General features: G+C 39.2%; 1 protein-coding gene across 3 annotated transcripts in view; it reads right to left on the bottom strand.

The window, feature by feature from the left end:
• Gas2 (growth arrest specific 2) overlaps nt 1-21,074 on the bottom strand; it is a 145,426-nt gene that overhangs the window by 28,740 nt on the left and 95,612 nt on the right. The window contains exons 9-10 of one of the 3 annotated variants that reach the window (XM_055608339.1): nt 19,642-19,749; nt 6,239-6,292 (exon numbers count right to left, since the gene is read on the bottom strand). In XM_055608339.1, coding sequence (XP_055464314.1) covers nt 6,239-6,292; nt 19,642-19,749 — 162 coding nt within the window. Of the gene's footprint in view, nt 1-6,238; nt 6,296-19,641; nt 19,750-21,074 lie in introns of those variants that run through there. The other 2 variants (XM_055608341.1, XM_055608340.1) reach the window with 2 other exon arrangements.

Genomic DNA, 21,074 nt, shown 5'->3' with positions numbered 1-21,074 from the left:
CTTCTTCTTCTTCTTCTTCTTCTTCTTCTTCTTCTTCTTCTTCTTCTCCATCTTTCTAGGCTTTATCTTCTTCCTAATGACTTTTACTGATTCTTGATAAAAACTCTTCTGGGACACCCACCAGAAATCTAACCTCAAGAAATGCATCACATACAAGATTAATGAAGACACAGCTGAAGTTTAACTCTGGGATGTTATGTTGATGTCTCCTCCAAGAAAACATTGGTTCCTAAAGTCAATGTAGCAAATACCATTGTAGGTACTCTCCCAAGTATTGCAACAAAGGGTCTCTTAGATAAATATTAAAATGTTGTGCTATCAAATCATTCACTTATAATACTTCTTAATTTGTGTCAAAATATATCTTGTAATAAAATGAAAATATATCTTGTTAGGAAAGCCTGCACACTGTTCTCACATTCCGAGTCTGAACTTTGGGACCCAAACACCACAGATTGTTTCCCATTTGAGAGGAAACACCACGGTGAGGGAAACAATCGATCTGTCCTCAGGTCACTCAACTAACCCCCGCAAATATTCCTGGATTACCGCAGCCTCGGAGTCTCTAGCCTATTGCCATCTGCCTGTGTGCTATGCTCACAGGCCACTAATTGCCTTCTGGGCACAGAGCTCCAAACTCAGATTTATGGACACCTAGAAGCCATAGGATCAACCCAGACACTGCTCCAAAGCTCAACCTGTCTCATTTGTGAGATGAACAAAACCTCTGGGCTCACAAGTAAACAACTGTGCAGCAGCTCATCAAGTTCAGAGCAAGGAAGCCAGTGGCAGGACAGCTGTCTCCAGGACTTCCCCTGGTGAGAGGAAAGATTCTGAGCTTCCAAGGAGCCCAGTCAGTCACCAGAATCATACACCTGAGGAGAGTTTCAGCAATTCCCTAAAATATTACTGGCCATGGGAAGGCCATACTCAACAATCTGAGAAGGGTTCCTTCGGGAACAACCAGCTTCCTAAAAAAAGAGATGTTCCAAACCACCCCTGCCCCCCTCAAGACTCCACCAGGCACCATAAACTACCAGCCAATGCCTGAGACAGCCATATGGGTAAAGGCCAACATAAAAACACAATCTGCAAAAGCCAAAGCAATATGGCAGCTCAGGAACCCAGTTATCAAAGGGCAAGGAGCCCTGGATACCCCTAACACAAGTGAAACTCAAGAAAATGACCTTAAATCTATGCTTATGAAGATGATAAGGGAGAAAATGAATAAAATTTAAAAAGAAATACATGAAGAGACAATCAAACAGATTGTGGCCTTTAAGAAGGAAATAATTAAATCACTGAAAGAAATGAAGAAAACAGAAGAAAGTTCAAACAAACAAGTGAAGGAATTTAATTAAAGGCAGGAAAATACTAACAAACAAGTAAAGTAAATCAACAAAATGGTTCAAGATCTGAAGATGGAAATGGAAACATTAAAGAAAATACAAACTGAAGAAATCCTGTAGAGGGAGAATTTAAGGAACAAAACAGGGACTACAGAGGTAAGCATCTCCAACAGAATACAAGAGATGGAAGAAAGAATCTCAGCTGTAGAAGATACAATGGAAGAAATCAATGTATCCATCAAAAAAAATTTTAAATCTCAAAATTACTGACACAAGCCATCCAAGAAATCAAGGACATGAAATCATGAAAAGATGAAACCTAAGAATAATAGGAAGAGAAGAAAAAGAAGATTCCCATCTCCAAGGCCCAGAATATATTTTCAACAGAATTATAGAAGAAAATTTCTCCAATTTAAAGGAGAGGCGTATAAGCATACAAGAGGAATACCGAACACCTAATAGATTAGACCAGAAAAGAAAATCCTCCTGCCACATAATAATCAAAACAGTAATTATACAGAACAAAGAAAAAAATCTAAAAGCTGCAAAGGAAAAAGGCCAAGTAACATATAATGGCAAATCCACCAGAATCTCACCTGACTTCTCTACAGAGACAATGAGAGCCAGAAGGGCCTGGACGGATATCCTGCAGACTCTAAGGAACGCAGATGTCAGCCCAGACTACTATACCCAGCAAAACTCTCAATCATCATAGAAGGAGAAAACAAGCTATTCAATGACAAAAACAAATTTAAACAATACCTATGCACAAATCCAGTATTAAAGAAGATACTAGAATGAAAAATACAACTCAGGGAAGCTAACTATATCCAGGAAAACACAGGAAATAAATAATCTTACTACAGCAAAACTAAAAGTAGCCAAGACACAAATACCCCACCACAGCCAACATCGCAATAAAAGAATCTGTCAGTACCTAGTCATTAATCTTTTTCAACATCAATGGACTCAACTCAATAAAAAGACAGACTAACAGAATGGATGCATAAACAAGACCCAACAAAGTGTTGCATAAAAGAAACACACCTAAGTCACAGAAATAGACATTACCTGAAAGTAAAGGGCTAGAAGATGGTTTTCCAAGCAAAGGAACACAAGAAGCAAGTAGGAGTAGCCCTTCTAATATCTAATAAAATAGACTTTCAACCAAAATTAATAAAAAGAGATGGGGAAGGACTTGTCATACTCATCAAAGGAAAATTCCACCAAGAAGACTTCTCAATTTTGAACATCTCTGCCCCAAATACAAGGGCAGCCACATTTGAAAAAGAAAGATTAATAAAGCTTAAAGCACACATAGATACCCACACATTAACAGGGGGAGACTTCAACACCCCAGTCTCACTAATAGCAGGTCAACAAAACAGAAATTAAACAAAGAAACAATGACTCTAACAAAGGTCATGAATCACTCTCTGGTTTCAATCCCGACATTGCATTGTGATACTTATTCTAAGCATCCTGTCTCAACTTGGTGTAAACTTCCAAATAAAGCAACTAGATACAATGTTGATCAGGGAAAGGAAGTAGGCAGGAGAGGGGAGTAGGCATAACAGCAAGCTTTACCAAAATATAATCATTAGTAAATAGTAATCACTGTCTACAACACTCTTCAAACCATTTCACAAAAGAGAAACAGAAAGAACATTACCAACTCATTCTATAAGGCCACAGTCACCTTGATTCCATATAATATAGGATAGCCATACTAAAATCTACAGACATAAAGAAGATAAACAACAGGGAGGACCTTAGGGAAGATGCTTAAATCTCATTCAGAATGACAAACAGAACCAGTGAGAGAGAGGGAACAGGGTAGGAGCCTACCATAGAGGTCCTCTCAAAGGCTCTACCCAACAGGGGATTGAAACAAATGCTGAGATTCACAGCCAAACTTTGGGTAGAACGCATTGAGTCTTATGGAAGAAGGGGGCAGATAGAAGGGCCCAGAAGGGATAGGAGCTCCACAAAAATACCAACAAAGCCAAAAATTCTGCGCCCATGGGTGCCTGCGGAGACTTATGCACCAACCAAGAACTATGCATGGAGTGGACCTAGACTTCCTGCTCAGATGTAGCCAAGAGGATGGCTCAGTCTCCAAGTGGGTTCCTGAGTAAGGGGAGCAGGGGTTGTGTCTACATGAATTTGGTTGCCTGCTCTTTGATCACTTCCCCCTGGAGACGTGGCCATCCCAAGACACACAGGAAGAGGATCCAAGCAGTCCTTATGGGACTTGATAAAACTAGGCTCAGATGGCAAAGGAGATAGACTCTCCCTTTCAAAGTGGGCTAGGGGAAGGAGATAGGGAGGAAGAGGAAAGAAGGGTGGGACCAGGAGGAGATGAAAAAGGGGTCTACAATTGAGATATAAAATGCAGAAAGACACACACTGGTATATACTCACTTATAAGTGGATACTAGACCTATAATATAGGATAAACATACTAAAATCTGTACACCTAAAGAAGCTAAGCAAGAAGGAGGACCCTGGATAAGATGATCAATCCTCACTCAGAAAGACAAATGGATGGACATTGGAAGAAGGAGAAGAGAGGCAACAGGACAGGAGCCACCATAGAGGGCCTCTGAAATACTCTACCCAGCAGTGATCAAAGCAGATGTTGAGGCTAATAACCTAACTTTTGGCAGAGTATAGGGAGTCTTATGAAAGAAGGGGTAGATAGTAAGACCTAGAGAGGACGAGAACTCCACAAGGAGAGCAACAGAACCAAAATATCTGGGCACAGGGGTCTTTTCTGAGACTGATACTCCAACCAAAGACAATTCATGGACATAACCTAGAACCCCTGCTCAGATGTAGCCCATGGCAGCTCAGTATCCAAGTGGGTACCCTAGTAAGGGGAACAAGGACTGTCTCTGACATGAAATCAGTGGCTGGCTTTTTGACCACCCCTCCCTGAGGGGAGGAGCAGCCTTCCCAGGCCATAGAGAAGGACAATGCAGCCAGTCCTGATGAGACCTGATAAGAAAAGGGTCAGAGGTCAGAGGACCTCCCCTATCAGTGGACTGGGAGAGGGGCATGGAAAGAGATGAGGGAGGGAAGGTAGAATTGGGAGGGAATGAAGGAGGAGGCTACAGCTGGGATACAAAGTGAATAAACTGTAATTAACATAAAAAATTAAAAATTTAATTTAAAAATGAGTAAATTGTAAAAAATTAAAAGTATGAAAGATCATATCCATTCAAACATTTCCTTTAAAAGGACTTCCTAAAATATTTAAAGTCCTAACTAAGGTTTTTATATTACACACTTATCTCTCTATTTCAATATGCACACTGTTTAAAACACACACACTCACACACACATATACCTACATATAGGTACACATGTGCACCACACACCCACATACATATAGATATAGACAGCCAGTCACACAGCCATGCATGTGCATACACATGTATACATGTATGCACGCACACATACCCTTTAGTGCTCTTGCATAAACACACATACACACAAGAATGTACACATACTTAAGCATGTACACACACGTACACATGTACATATGGACAGCCATGGACATAACCATGCATATGCACGCACATGCACACATATGCACAAACATACCCATTAGTACATATGTATGGGTGCACATATACACACATGTGCACACAGACACATGGACAGCCATAACATCATCATGCATATTCACACATATACACACATGCACATACACATCTGGCAAGCAGACAGATGAATATGTGATGGATGAAAGGATGCATTTAACTGTCCTCTCTAAAACATGTATTCTCAAAAGTAGATCTGAGATACACTAACTGTTAGTATTTTGGAACACAACCTGCTCCTGGGTTACCCAGCAACTTATGATCTCATCATGTGTCACCTGCCAGGTGGCCACACCTAGAAGGCGTGGTTACCTTGCCCCTTAAGGGCCAACCCCATCACGTGGTCTCTCTCTTACTCTCTCACTCTCTCTTACTTACTCTCTCTCTCTTTGTCTCTCTCTCTCTCTTGGGGCCCCCCATCCCCCTTTCTCTCTCTCTCCCCACCATGTCCTGTTTCCCACTCCCTCCGTACCCACTTAATAAACCTCTGGCATAGAAGATCTGTTGACCCCAGCCTCATGCTTCTTTTAATAACACTAACCAGCTCATAAAAAGAAAAATTAGAGAAGAGTTTCTCTAAAAAATTATGTATTTCTGTGAAAGAAACAAAGCTCTTTCAAGTTCACTGCTCTTTTTAGATCATATTCTTGACTTCAAAAATACAGAAACTGAGTTAGTTTTTTAATGCACACTGGCAAACTTAAGACCTCTCCTAGAATGTGTGTGTAACTCTGTCAGCAACATCCCAGTCAGGCCAGGGCATGTGTAAGCTAGGGGACATGTGCATCAGAATTAGGGATGGTGCTGGGACAGAAATGTGCCAAGTGCCAACAGAGCACACGTGTTAAACCACAGAGGGCATCCGTGTAAAAAGAGGATGGTAGAAACATCCCAAAATAAATGGTGGCTCTTATTCCACAAATCCATGCTTAACAGCAAAGACTGCAGCAGCACAGAATATAGATGCAAGCCCATGCTTATTTATACTTCCAAATTATTTCAATAGAAAAGGTCCGTAAAGAAAAGCATCTGAGTGTGGAGGTCTCACTAAGAATTAAAAAATGTAGTTATGCTACAGTCTTCCATCTACCCACAGTGAATCTTTAAAATGTTTACAAATATGAAAAATATTGTTTTCAAATATGGAAAATATTTTATATTTTACTGAAAAGACACATGACTGTCAACCCTGAATGCCCAGCTTCCCTTGTTTGATAGGAGGTCAGAGCTCCACAGTGAAGGCAAAGGGGAGAGGTGTGCTCTAATCATCTAGGTAGTTACCTGCAGTGTCTGCCTTGCTCTGGCTGTTGAGACATAGGCACAACTATGAAGACCCTACTGAAACAAGAAGATACAAGGTTCATAAAACACTCACCACTGCAGGTGGCATACGGACAGCTCCTAAAAATGCAAACTGATCCTTTGTGACAAGATTAAGGAAAACTTTTTGTTAATTACAGTAAGAATTACTTTATCCCTTTAAATCCTGTACTGGAGTGATGTTTTATCACACTATGATCCACAGTGGTTGAGAAGAGAGAGGCACACATCCTCACACACTGTGCTGACTCTTGGTATTTTGCAAGTCAAATGATAGGATGATCCCTTTTCTGAAGTCCTGTGATCTGCTCCAAAACAAGAGGCAAGTGAGAGAAGAATTTTCCTGGGGAACACCAGGTGTAGCTCTCAGATCTGTGCAGGACACACCACGGCCCAGAGGATTCCTAAAAAAAGAAAAAAGTCTAGCACAGATGTTAAGCAAAGGATCCTGCGATCTTGGGCTAACATCCCTGGCCACCATGTCAGCCTCTTGCTCTTTGAGAAGGCCCTGAACCAGAAAGCTCTATGTCATGTAAGCAGTCTTATCTCACGATCAGATCCTTCTTTATATTAAAAAACGTGCTTTGGGACAGTCCAGGGTCATAAGGGGTACAAGGAGACATCTGTTCTATCTGAAGGTCAATTTGGTAAAAAATTCAATGGGAGTAGGAGTTGCAGCTTGCAGCCCAGGCTTTCTGAATAAGCACAGTGTGGGAGGACAGCTGAGTCATCTCTGAGAAATAAGAGTTTCTTTTTTCTATGACTGGATATGAGTGTGGCTGTGATACTATTGGTTGGTTATCTGTCAAGGTCATCTTAGAGTATTTCGCCTTTAGTCTTCCCTCAGTGGAAACAAGCACCTATATTACCCAGCAGATCCACTGGTGTTAAGCACTAGGCTCTGAAGGGCCTATTCATACCTTCAGTGCTAATGTCCTTGAAATGCAGGCTTCTCTGGAGTGCTAGCTGAAGAATTATTCTGTTGTTATTGTTACCAGACAGTGAGAAAATACATACAAGATGAACATGATCACTACCTGTAGAAGGAGACCCTACTCACTGACAACCCCAAGTCACTTGTCATGTCAGCTGCAAGCTGTGAACAGGTGTTTTCTACACGTCTGTAAGTGGAGCTTTGTGACATGTGAATGGTTGTCTGAAGTACTCTCTCTGCAAAGCTAAAGTCCAGCTTACCCCAAGTCAGGTCATGAGCAGGGCCAATGGTCCTTAGTCCTCTCAGGCAGGAAGGCAGTGCATCACTGAAAAATGGTATGCCATGAGAGAACCTACGTTTCCCATAACAATCCAGAACTTCAAAGCACCAAGAGCAGCAAACATGACTCCTGGGCTGGGTTATAGCCAGAGCTGACACCTGTATAGATGGAGATAACTTGATACATTGTTCTCTATAGGTGCTATTGTTGTGCTCTGGAATTTTGGAGACTTTGCCTGCTGCAAGGCTTTCAAGCCAAATTTTATACCTGGTCTGCCCTTTTCCTGCTTTTCAGTGAAGCCTAAGTAAAATCTGACTGTCTCTGCCGTTCATAAAGACTAGATTTTAGGGAAAAAATTGATAAATGCCAACATTCAAAATGAGAGAAAACTGTTAACCAGGATGGCCACTGGGAAAGAAAAGGAAACATTGGATAGGTTGGTTAAAAAATAGAAGAAGAAAGAAAAGAAAAACTGAAGAACATTTTACATGGCTGTATCTCAAATACAATTTTACCTTGAATTTATGGTTCACTGAATCTTGTTTCTATCAGGAGCTATCCTGCGGAATCTCTGGGCTAGAAAAGGGCATGTCTGTGGAACTGACAAGGGTGCAGTCAGCATGCTGCTGTGGGATGGGGAGCCTCGGGCACCACAAAGGGAGCTGCAGTCAGTGAAGGATTCTTTAATGCTAGGGTCACCCGTTAGGGTTTTCTGAAGTGAAAAGGGCAAATATTATTTGTAAATTTTTTGTTCAATTTTACAATTTCCGAAATTTTATTTTAAGAAACTTGATTTTTCATAAGGAAAACTGACAGTTAACAGCAACTGTCAGCTTGACTGAGTTTAGAGTCACCCACTCTTCACGCATCTGTGAGGGTATAGGCAGAGGTTTAACTGAGAAGGGAAGACCCGCTGAGTGTGTGCAGCATTGTTCCACTGTGTGACACACCACACTGAGGGACTGAATAAAGGGCAAAAGGGGACATTAAGTTGAACCCCAGCATTCACGTCTTTAAGCAAACTGTCTATGGACTGTGATGTGCTGCTCCAGCCGCCATGCCTTCGCCACCATGGCTGACTGTGCTCTTAAACCAGAGCCAAAATCAACACTTCTTCCTTAAGTTGCTTTGTCTGGTATTTGGGCACAAGTAAAGGAATACACTGATGTCATATTTTTATGACTTGTTCTTTCCACACTCTACAGCAATGGTTCTCAACCTGCGGGGTGCAACCCATTCAGGGGTTGATAGACCCTTTCACAGGGGTCACATAAGACCATCTGAAAATGCAGATATTTCCATTATGATTCATAACAATGCCAAAATTACAGTTATGAAGTAGCAAAAAAGATAATTTTATGGTTGGGGGTCACCACAGCATAAGGAACTGTATTAAAGGGTCGCAGCATTAGCAAGGTTGGGAAACACTGAAGAGTTGTTCAAATTCTCTAACATGGCATCAGGAGACTACTTTGCAATATAATGTGCAAGCAAATTTTAAATGATTACCATATCTTAGTTACTGGCAAAGTTTAAAATATCAATTAATAAAAGTAATGCTAAGAATGCCACTCCAGTGGGCTCTACAGCAAGGCTGGTGATTTAAGGGGAAAAGGCCCAACTTCCTTTAGCACAAGAAAACACAGTCTCACTGAGAAGCAGAAATTAAAAATTTCAAGAATTACGGGGAAATGCAGGCAAGGAAGAACTGATGAAGCAATACAGAAATTTGAGTTTTTATCTGGCAGGAAAACACAGGCACTTATTACTGGAAGTCTTAAGGCACTGCACCACACAGCCTTTTTGTGAATACTCACTACAAGTCCAGGATGGCCCAGTGTGAAATTTCTTCATGGAGCTGTCTGTGTTTTGTTTATGCAGCCTGAATCCATGGAAAGATGACAAGGGATTTATAAAGAGATATTTCAGAGGTCTTTCTTCCCTTTAGCTAGGCAAGCCTTATCAATAATTCAAGAACTCAGAACATTGCATGTAATTGCTTCATTTCTCTCCATTCTACATCATTCACATTTGGACCTACATAGATGACTGAAACCAAAAAAACTGTTCTTCTTGAGAAGAATAAAAAAGGAAGAAAAATTCCAAATTGTGATTTCACATTACTATGTAATGTTCATTTTTTTGTTTAAGGTAAATGTCTGAAAATATTTTCAAGTATTTTCATCTTAAGGAATACATCAAAGAGAAAAATCTATTGTATAGCTTTAATGCATCAAAATTTTATAATATGACAAATTACTGATCACTGGGTAAGTTTTCTCAGCAAGGTCAGTAAACTTGTCACTAAACCTCTATTGTCACGTATAAATTAATGATAACATTGGCTTTCTCAAAGAGTGGTAATAGTAGTAAAAGGAGATCACGTGTAAGCCAATGTCTTTCATAAGTCCTGTCAAAATAAGATAACCACTGCCACCATGGAGGAGTGCTAAAAATCCTGAAGGAAGATGTGTGAGTCCTATCACAGGAAGATAAGCAGCACCAACTGTAGAGGGATGCCATACTGTGGAGGGATGCTGCAGCACAGAGGGATGCCACACCATGGAGGGATGTAAGAAAGGGGAGGGATGCCACAACTACTGCAGGCATATGCTCAATGGTTTCTAAGTTTCTGTGTTAGGTATGTGTACTCAGTAATGACTTCACACCAGTCCTCTAGTTTAGTGCATAGAGGGATAAAAGGCAATAAACTGAGAACATTCCTAAGTTTTTCATTCAGATGATACATTTTTGCTTTTGAAGACTTTCCAACCACAGTAAATATATTGCAAATAAAACCATTTGTGGAACATGTAAAAATCACTCCTCTAGGGTGCTTTGTTTAAATTATTCTTTTGGGTTCTTTCTTTGGAGTATTCAAGGAGGGCTGGCTATAAAAGTATATGTTGTGACAGAGCACACCGGTAGTTAATAGCAAATGAGAATACTAGATATAAAATAAGGATTAGGTTCTAACAAAAGTCAAGGGTTGAGTGGAAATATTCAAAATGGGAAGTGGAAACCTAAGGATAACCTCGCAGCAACAGAATGAAGCCCAGATATGAGAGCTGAGGGCTCTGAATTAGATACTTGATTTAGACAAAGGCTTGATACTGAGCAGATGTGAAATCCTCACAAGTGACTGGCCTCTAATTTTCTGTATTTTTAAAATGAGAATAAAAGTGTCTGCCTCAAAGAACTGTGTGTAGTGGGGTTATAAACCAAGAATAGCAGTTACACAACTAATACACAAAAATGATCATTGGATGTTGTGTGTGTGTGTGTGTGTGTAAGACAAAGAGAGATAGAGGAAACATTTTTCACACAAAATTCTTGCAAATTAATTAAACTGTCATATTATTAGACTAAATTATCAATTAATTTCCTTCTAATACATATACATATGTAGGTTTATATGCCCACACACATAACATTTAAACATATTCTCTTAGGTTTTTTCATGGCAGGGAGGCTAAAACAATACATAAATAGGGTGTACAGAGCATAAGCATTGATTTCCTCCATGAAATAATTAGATTTTTCAGCATTTCCTTGAGATTAATTGTTTCGGACTGAAGAGGTGGCCTAGCAGTTAAGACCACATTGCTAAGTAGCCCAAAGCGATAATTTTCACTTTTCAGCTCTAATTTATTTATTACACATTGGAGTCACATCCTAAGTCAAATGAAAAGCGAAAACTGCTATAGATACAAATATGTGTTTAGACTTATAAGCTATTCTTTCCAGCCTTGTGATAAATATCAAAATTCATTTTTCTTCCTTCTAAAGATGATCTAAAATGGATATAGTGTCAGGCAATAATCCTGGGTAAAAGCCTGGTTTGAATTTCCCATATTTGAAGGTTTTTAACCTCAAAAATAAAACCTCAAAAAGACAACACATCAGTTGAGTTCTTTCAGTCAGGACACCTCCTTAGTTTTGCATTTCTCTACTGCACACCCTTTACTCGGAAAGAAAAGGCTAACAGGATTTATTATCATTGGTTAAGTACAAAAGAAACATTTTCCTAGATTGTAAACTACACCCTGTTGGCCTCAGTGAACATGGGTAAATGATCAGTTTAAATTCTTTACAGGGGCTGGAGAGATGGCTCAGTGATTAAGAGTACCGCCTGCTCTTCGTAAAGGGCCTGGGTTCAACTCCCAGCACTCACATGGCAGCTCACAACCTTCATACCAATGCACAAAGAATAAAATAAATTATTTTAAAAAATAAATTCTTTACAGGAACAAACACATATATCAAAGGAAAATTTAAATACTGAAGTTAAAGTATTATGTGCACTTTTAGATGTGTTTGGTCCCCTTGACTGAACTGATGCTGCACTGGACAAATGGACTAGAAAGGGAGGTATTCACAAATGCTCCTTTCCATTCACATGGATATGAGCGTGCTCTGTGCTTATGTACATCCATGGAAAGAAGGCCTAAGAACAAGCATAAGCTGTTATGTAGTTCTGAAACATAATCTCCACTCTCAACACTTTTTAAGCTGGATGGAGGGATACAAACATGGATTTCTAATTGCTGGGTAATGGCTGCTCCTGCAAAGCTCACACTGAGAAAAAAAGGAAACTGTACTCTCCTTTCTACTTATTCATATTTCTGCATTTTTACACAATAGCTCATTTCTCATCACCAGGAGAGATTTGCAATTTGAGTACAGCTACTTGTTACTCCCAATAAATCATGTCTCAAAACATCAGCAGGGCAGGGAATAGGACTCTCCCATTGAACCTCCCTACCACAGAGTCCCAGAACACTCTGCCAGGATATGTTACTATGGAAACAGAGTTAGGCACCTCTCTGGCTTATCTAGCTGAAGTGAGTTGATTTTCACCATACAGGTTTAATATTCTGAAGAAATTTTAGGGTAAAGAAAACAATCTCACAGATAACAGCATGTGTGACCTTTCTACTGATCTATGACAATTTAATTCAAAGACAGTTCTCAGAATGTCTCCACAAACCCCTCTCCTGACTGTGAGCTAAACTGTTCACTGTCTTTTACTTTGGGTTCTTGTGTATTCTAATTTCTTAATATGAGAAATGAAAGACCTGGAACTATAAGACGTTGTAGGATGGAAAAGCACAAAGTCTGACCAAAATGTACACATCTCTGTGCAAATGTCTCCAAAGAAAACTTATGGATTTTAATGTTTTCTGCTATTATCAATGGAAGACTCAACAAGGTAATCTAGGCAATCAGAAAATTTTCTTTGAGTTCTATTAAGGGATTCAAATGAATAATGGCATATGTCTTTTTGTTTGTTTTTATTTTTATTTTAATTTTTATTAATTACACTTTATTCACTTTGTATCCCCCCATAGTCCCCCCTTCTCCCCACCTTCCCTCCCCCTTCTCCATGCATGCCCCTCCCCAGGATCTTAACTTTCACGAAGCTCTAATTCAGACAACACATTTTGAGCAGTGCCATTTGGTTATCATCGGTAGTTGTAACAACTGTAACTAATGCAGGCACGTAACAGGCTGCCTTAGAGGGAGCCCTGCCATTGACACAGCCGAAACGCTCTTTTTATTCTGGGTACTCTAAAGGAAATTGGCAGAGGTTATTTATTATAGTTGAACTTGCAATGTGTTATCGAATTAGATCATTTTTAAAAGGTTAATCTAGTTTGAAGCAGTCTCACGTTCCCTCAGCTAAATAGCAAGTTTAAGAATGACCCCACCTGCAGATCCTCTTACCTCTACTTCCCTCCCAGGTGCTAGAATTACAGGTATGCACCATCTTATCTACTTTATAAACTACTGGTATTTGACAGCCAAAGAGACTGGGAGCAGACTCTGCTCACTCAGCAGTGCGGACTTGAATTTTATGTATATAACACCTCTTGAAATAGTAAACAAACTTTTACATGTAGAAAATATTGAAAATTTCCCATCTATATAAAAGAGGTATCTTAGACAAAGTGTATAAAGTACTTAGAAAATTCCCAGCACAAATGACTCTAATGAAATATCAGTTCTCTTCCCTCAAAGCTTCTCTACTCACTTTCTTCGGAATCATTTCCAAACAAAGTGCAGACTTAGTACTTATTCTTTATTAGTAAGGACTTTGAAATACATTTTTAAACTGTGATGAGCAAGTTCTAGACAACTTGCATTTTAATACATTTCTGAGTTTAAAATAATTTAAAATTTTTGTTTCAAATCATAGTGTTTTTCCTAGAATGTGTACTCATTAACTCGCCACTCAGGAGGACACGCTAGAAAAACAGTGGACGGGAGCCAGTTCTATAGCTGAATATACTTGGGACATGATACCCAGGCCATTCTCCACAGAAGAATAAAGAATGCATAGTAAATGTAGCTGATGGACAGCTCAGGTTTCCTGTGGGTTCACTAGTAAGGGGACCAAGGGTTGTCTCTGACATGGACTCTGTTGCCTCCTTTTTAATCATTTGCCCCTGATGGGTCTGCGTTTGCAGGCCACAGGGGAAGAGGACAAACCCAGCCCTCATGCGACTTGATGAGCTGGGATGGGTAGGTGGAGGGGGCTCCCCTTTTCTGAGGAGTAGAAGAGAGGGATGGGGAGGAAGAGTGGAACTGGGAGGAGAGGAGGGAGGGGGCTATGACCAGGATGTAACGTAGATAGATAGATAGATAGATAGATAGATAGATAGATAGATAGATAGCTTTTTTTAAAAAAGCTATACCCTGGTGTAAGAGTCTGTATTCTATGTCGACAGGAATAGATTTAGAACAACCAAGGAGACAAACACTGGAAATGTCCGTGAGAATATCCCAGCTGAAATGCGGGCAATGTTATCCCCTCAGTGAGGGGTCTCATTCCACGCCACCCCCTACCACAATGGGCCACATACTCTTAAAATGAACCATAATTAATCCTTCCATTAAGTTGTTTTCTGCCAAACATCAGCAATGAAAAAGGAAATAACCATACCAGGAAAAAATATGTAAAAAGCTTGAAGGAAACTGAAGAATCCTTCCTAGCCTAAATAATAGCAACAGAAATGCAATACAGTCCTTTGCCCTCCTTCAGAAGAAGGAAACTCAGAAAAAGATCCATTAAAATGAACAGTCAGCTAGTTAAATGATAACCTTCAAAGGACCTTTAATGATTTTAAAATTTATAATTGCACCAGTTTGCTGGTTTCTCTTTAATCATTTTCACCAGCAAGAATAAAGAAAAAAAAATCATGTTCATAATTCTATGTTCTCAGTAACTAAAAACTTCTTTCAATTATTATCATTCTATTGACATTTTACTCACATGATATTTCTACATAAATGATTTTGCATGACTGAAAAGCTTATTTTTTACTTAACTGTGTAACTAATCATGCCCCCAATTGTCATTTTCTGGAGGCTGGAGAAATGGCTCAGCAATTAAGAGCACTGGCTGCTATTCCAGAAGACCCAGGTTCAATTTCCAGTACCTATATGGTTTGACCCTAATCTTAGACTTTCTGTTTCACTCTGGGAAGGTGTGAGGATCTGCATTTTATTGCCTTCCCAGAAGTTGATGTGGATCACCTAGGGACACGTTACTAGTCGGAGTAAGATTGCACACTAGTCATCCGATTGAGGTTCCTGAAGTTCCTTCCCAGAAAGAAGCTCACAGACTTGAGTCACAGATGAGTTTTCAACATGGGGGGGTCCTTTTAGACAGCAGGGGATGGAAAAGAGAAAAGAATAAACAGAAATCCAGGAAGCAGCCAGAAGCGTTCGGTGTGCACTGCAAGGAAGCATTGTCTGGCTGACTGGAAATATCTCTTAACTGCAGAAATTGTTAAGGAGATTTTTGTCCTGAAATAAATGAGAGATTTATATTGGATGACAGTAAGTTTCTACCTTCACAATAGAGGCCAAACTGCCTCTAAGTGGGGATAAAACACACACACACACACACACACACACACACACACACACAAATGCTTTTTTAAATTCTTTTTTGTGTATGACATGTTTTTCACATGAGCACATATATTCTAGTGTATGACCGCAGGTGAAAACACACCACAGAATATAAAGAGGTCACAGAACAACCACAGTGGTTTGTCCTTGCCTTCTACCTTCTTGAACACAGATTTTTTTTTTTTCTTTCACAGTTTGCTGCTACCTAAGTAGGCTACCTAGCCTGCAAGCATCTAGGGATGCTCCGTCTCCATCTGCTGTGGTTATAGACAAATGACACCAGGAGCAATTTTTCCTAGATTCCAATGAGCACAGGTATCCATGATTGCATGGTAAGTGCTTTACTCAGTAAACCAACTCCCAAGTCCCACTCCCCAAACAATCCCACAGTTTTGTTCATGAAAGATACAGGAGAAACTCTAGCTCTGAGTAATTATTGTATATCAGCTAGAGATATTTTTATTTCATTTGGGAGATGATTACTGAAATATAAATTAAATTGAAAGTCAGAAAACCACAGAGGTTTGTTCCCTGTACTAAAGGTTTCATTTTATTTGGGTAGAGATTAATTCAGTCCCTCTAGAGACATGCACATATGAACATATGTCTACATAAGCACCCAGTGACATGTGCGTAAATGTGTCTTAGTTGTATGCTGTCTTCTAGAGATAGATAGATAGACAGATAGAGCAGAGAAGCTGCATAAGATATCTTCTCTGAATGCCACATCCACGTACATTTTTTTTTACCTATTTTTTAATTTAGTTTGGCATTATTGTTTTTATTTCAATATACAAAGAGAAAATGTGCTCATGTACATACACAATCACAAAATGGCTCCAGTAAAGAGTTACTGAACCAGATATAGGCTTATTTGTCTCATGTGTAGCAGTTTCTGAGGGCTAATTCCTTGGGAGCCTGAGTTATCACTGCATTATCTTTAAGACTGAAGTCTGATATTTTAAATTATCTTAAATGACTCTGCATTGTTCTTTAAATTAAGCAGGCTCATTAAGTCCTTAAGAAAACATGGCCAATCTCAAGGATGGCTTGGATAACTGAGGATGAAGCCTGAGAGAGCATGTTTCACTGTCTGTATATTTTATATAACAGTATTCATGAATGTATCAAAGAAGGTAAAGCTGTAGGCAATAGCTCTAAGAGGTGTGATAAAGCTTATTTTTAAGTTTAAAATTTAAAATACATTGATTTAAAAAAAAACATAACTAAGCCACTGGGAGTTGCCACCGCCTTCTGTATATAAGGTTCCACTATCAGCACTTGCTCTTAAATCCAAGTGTTCAGAAATATATCATTCAAATATTACCTACTACAGCCACAGATCAACACCACTGAATTTCTGAGTAGTAATTGTCATTTCTTCACAGAATCAGAGCACAGTGACAATCCACTATGAAGGCCCTAGCCAGCCACAAAACACATATGTATCGGTGGGCTATATTCAGTCTACTGATCCAACATTGGGAGAAAACACAGAAATGTACAATAAGGGTAAATGAGGGGGGTGCCTCAAATTTCAGTTAGTAAGTCTCTAGTAAGGACAAGAAGAAGTTGTCTCAGATTCCGATCACTCTGTCAGGGTGCACACAGACTCACAGGACAAATTTTACGTCTTCGAAAGCTTTTCTGTGCAATCACTGCAGAAATGATTGGTTAAGTGCAAAGAAGTAGAATCTGTGAACTGCTTGACAATATCAGGTCTCTAGATCACAACCCCTGATCCCAAAGTGCAGGAAACATCATGGAAGAGGAGTAGATGGATTAGAAGACGGAGAGGAGTGCTGTGAAATAGTGTCGGGTGGACACCTCATGGCCACTGCTCTCATGAACTCACAACACATACTCAACTACTTGCACAAGGTCAAGCTAGTCAATAATCCAGCGTGGATGAGGAAGGGGAGCTGAGGAGTTATTGGAAGCTGATGCATACTCAGGGAGGGAGACTCGGTTATTTTCAGCTATATACAGTCAACATAATCCGACTCAGCAGGTTGTTAAAAGCAAAACATAAACTCAGAAGGGACATATAAGGGGGAGTTAAAAGAAGAGTAGGTAGATATGATGAATATATAATGTACTCATGAAAATTCTCAAGAATAAAAAATATTATTAAAAATATCTGTGAATATGTGTTCATGACATGTAGCTTTGTGAACAAATAAATTTGTTTTTACAGTTTAAGCAGTGCTATAAATTTTTCATAAATCTGTACTTTCCTAAAAAAAAAATCATGAAACTAGTTATAAAAGAGCAGAACTTTGTAAAAGTGCAAGAACTATGGCTAAGTCTCACTAAAAACTACTGTAAGCATGTCCCAACAGCCTGGAACCATGCCTTGCTGTCAATCAGTGTGCGACCTCACTGTGGTTCACAATTACACATGCTTTCCTGATACTAAGTGAAAACACTATCACTCAAGAACTTGATGGTTTCACTCACAATAAAAGCCCAATTCTTCTATAAATGATAGCATAAAATCAACAGAAAAGAAACATTTCCTGAAAATAAAAATGGATCATCAAAAACTAGAACATTAAATAACTACTATAAACTCTTAAGTTGGTCATAAACATGAATACTGAAGTCTTCGACAACTGAACAGATACGAAAATCAGACACAATTAAATATGCAAACTGCATTCTTCTGGCTGTACAGCCTAGGTGACATCTGAGGAAACAGTATCCAAAGTATTACATCTCTATCCCAAAAATAAAAGGCTGTTTCATTATGCCCTTTGTTTTCACTGTAGGCTCTGGGGTCTCATAATCTAATAGAGGCTGATTCTCAACTGAGCAATTAGCCTGGTAAAATGTTAATGCATCCACAGAGACTAAACCATCGTTATTTAATGTGATGATGTGAAGGCAGGCAGCTGAGCTTTAAAAATTTTTTCCTAGCAACAAAGAACAAGGCAACAAGAGCAACCTTGGTGCTTGACTTCCCTTTTGAGGTCCTTGACCCAGGGTGATTCACAAACCTTTAACGCTGGTCTGTTTCTTTATAACATGGCTGTCATTCTGAGGCAGAAAAGCTATCATTACCTGGATTTGTTCATATCAAATAAACATTAAGTAGAAATTAGGTAAAAATCTGAAATGACTGACAGGGTTTAAGATCAAATTAAGATAAAAATGTCTTTATCCATGCTGCAGATTCTTAAGGATGCCTGATATATTAATATGTTTCAGTTAGAAGTTGAAATGAATAAAATTTCCCACTGGCAAGTTTTCTATGGATCATCTCAGACAAGTGCTGGGTGTTCCTTGCTCTTACCCAATACATTAGTTAAGATGCTTCAGTTCTATAACACAACCAGCAAGATGCTTTCAACATATTCAAATGAGGTGCGAATAGAACATGCTTTCCTTAGGAAAAGCACAAAAGGACACAGAAAAAAAATTACTTTTCTAAGCCAAAGCTTTCTGGGGTTATATACAAAGTTATATTTTCATTGTTTTAAAAAGAATATTTGGCCTTTAGCAAATATCACAACTTGTTCAGAGAGCCTAAATTCTCTTCACTGTTAGCAAAGCGGATTCTGAGTAAAAAGCCACAAGTTCAACTTCACAGAGTCCCCGTCAGAACCCGAGGGCACTGATGATTTATATTGGGGCATTCTCTCTTCTAACTCAGAAAACTAGGTGGGAAATGTCAGTCACTGTCACTTTTATGCTAGGATACTGTTAATCCAGGGGATGTTTTGTGGGGTTCTGGTGTTGGGGATAAAACCCACAACCCCACGATGCAAGAAAAGCCTCAACACAACTGTGCTCTATTTTCAGTTCCCTAGACAAAGTTTTCAATCTCATCACATTGGTCCTTAATCCTTACTTGTGGAAAAGCCATGCTTAATGAATCTACAAAGCTGCCCAGAAACAAAAGGATGATGATTTATTTCCACACTGTGATATATAGAAGATTCCGGAAGGGCACACTTTCATTTCGTTCTCTTGAAATGAAACAAATGCAGGAGACATAATGGCTACCCTTTTCCATGGGAGCAGACACCCCTGCGTGTATAATGATACCCTGGGCTCACCTAGCCTTCAGTAGCACATTAGAACATCTGTCGCTCTGCACAGGTTCACACCCTGCAGCCTCAGTGATACCAGAAAGCATTCCTCTCTGGTCATAGGCCACACTTGACATGGTCTAATTCAGGTTCAGAAAAATGCTCATGTAGACGACAAGGTGAAAAGGGACTTTACCCTGATGAAGAGGATCTTCTCGCCTACTCTGTATCGACCTTGAGAGAGCCGCTCCACACAGAATTTGGTTGGGCACTTGCAGGGAGGATCTTCAGAGATTCTTTTTACCTGAAATAGAGTAGTACATTCATTGTCTCTGATAAAGTCGCATGGGATTATTATCCAGGAGCTTAATCATGGCTGAACTCTTAATCATCTAGACTTGTTCTATGTCAGAACAAGTGAGTAGAGGGACCCTGGCTGAAATGTGAATGAAGATCAGGGTCTGGAAGCACCTTCTGGAGCTCTGAGCATGCTGGCTTATGGTGACACTGATAAGGAGAGAAGATGAGATCAGTTGGCGTGGTAGCAGCCATGAGCTGGAGATCCAGAAAGACAGTATGTGTGGGGTCCATACAACAACGGTATTAACAGGTAAAATAAAGCATGCAGGTAAAATAACCATATTGAAAGCTAGGGCAAATGCTCATGACACAGAATGTTTCTTCAATACTAACCTACTTCATTTTAAAATGAAAGAAAAACATGTTTTTTAGGAAAATCTTTTTTTCTTGTTTGAAACTCTAAGGTTTTTCCCCTGAAGTTTCACCAACAGATTATTCAGACTCATCTACATTTTATCCCATCTTAGGTATCATATGTAGTGTTAGCTGATACTCAAAATGAATAATTAAAACCTGATTCTGGTTAATGTTCTTTTTGAGTTCTCAGGAACAGGCATGAATACTATAAATCTTAAGAATAGCTCTAGAAAATTCATTTGTTTTTATAACCCATAAAACTTCTAGAATGTTTTTAAATGAGGAAGATTTTCAGACAATCCAGACTATCCCAAATATCACATATATTCAACAACAAATACTTCATCTATAATTTCCCTGAACTACTCAGCTGTTAGCAGCTATCATTTTGTACAGATAATATTAATTCAACAGATATGAAAGCTGTGGTACTTAAAGTTTGCTATCAAGAAATACAGCCATTGTTATTTATTCACTTATTCATTTAGTGTGGTTTTTGTTTATGTTATGTATGTCTGTGTATAGTATATACACACATACGATCACAGAATACACATATGTGAGTGTCTGTGTATGTGTATGTGTATGTGTAGGAGAGCACTGGATAAATTTTTCTGTCTGTCTCTGTCTTATTTCCTTGAGACCATGTCTCTCACTGAACTTGGAGCTATGCTAGTCCCAGCAAGCCCCAGATAACCTTTTGTCTCCACTCCCCATAGCATTGAGGTTACTGACACAGGAGTGAACATATCAGTTTTTTATAAGGATGTTGGGACCCAAACTCAGGTCTTCATGCTTCAATACTAAGCACTCTAAACCCTCAGCCCTCACCCAGACATTATTTTTAATGATATAGTGACTGAAATTCACTCTTCTACCAAGCAAAAGCCATAGAGAAGATAACTTATGAAC

Source organism: Psammomys obesus, unplaced genomic scaffold, assembly GCF_907164565.1.
Source record: "Psammomys obesus unplaced genomic scaffold, mPsaObe1.curated_primary_1811, whole genome shotgun sequence".
NCBI lineage: Eukaryota > Metazoa > Chordata > Mammalia > Rodentia > Muridae > Psammomys > Psammomys obesus.
This window is presented reverse-complemented; position numbering and strand designations above follow the sequence as displayed.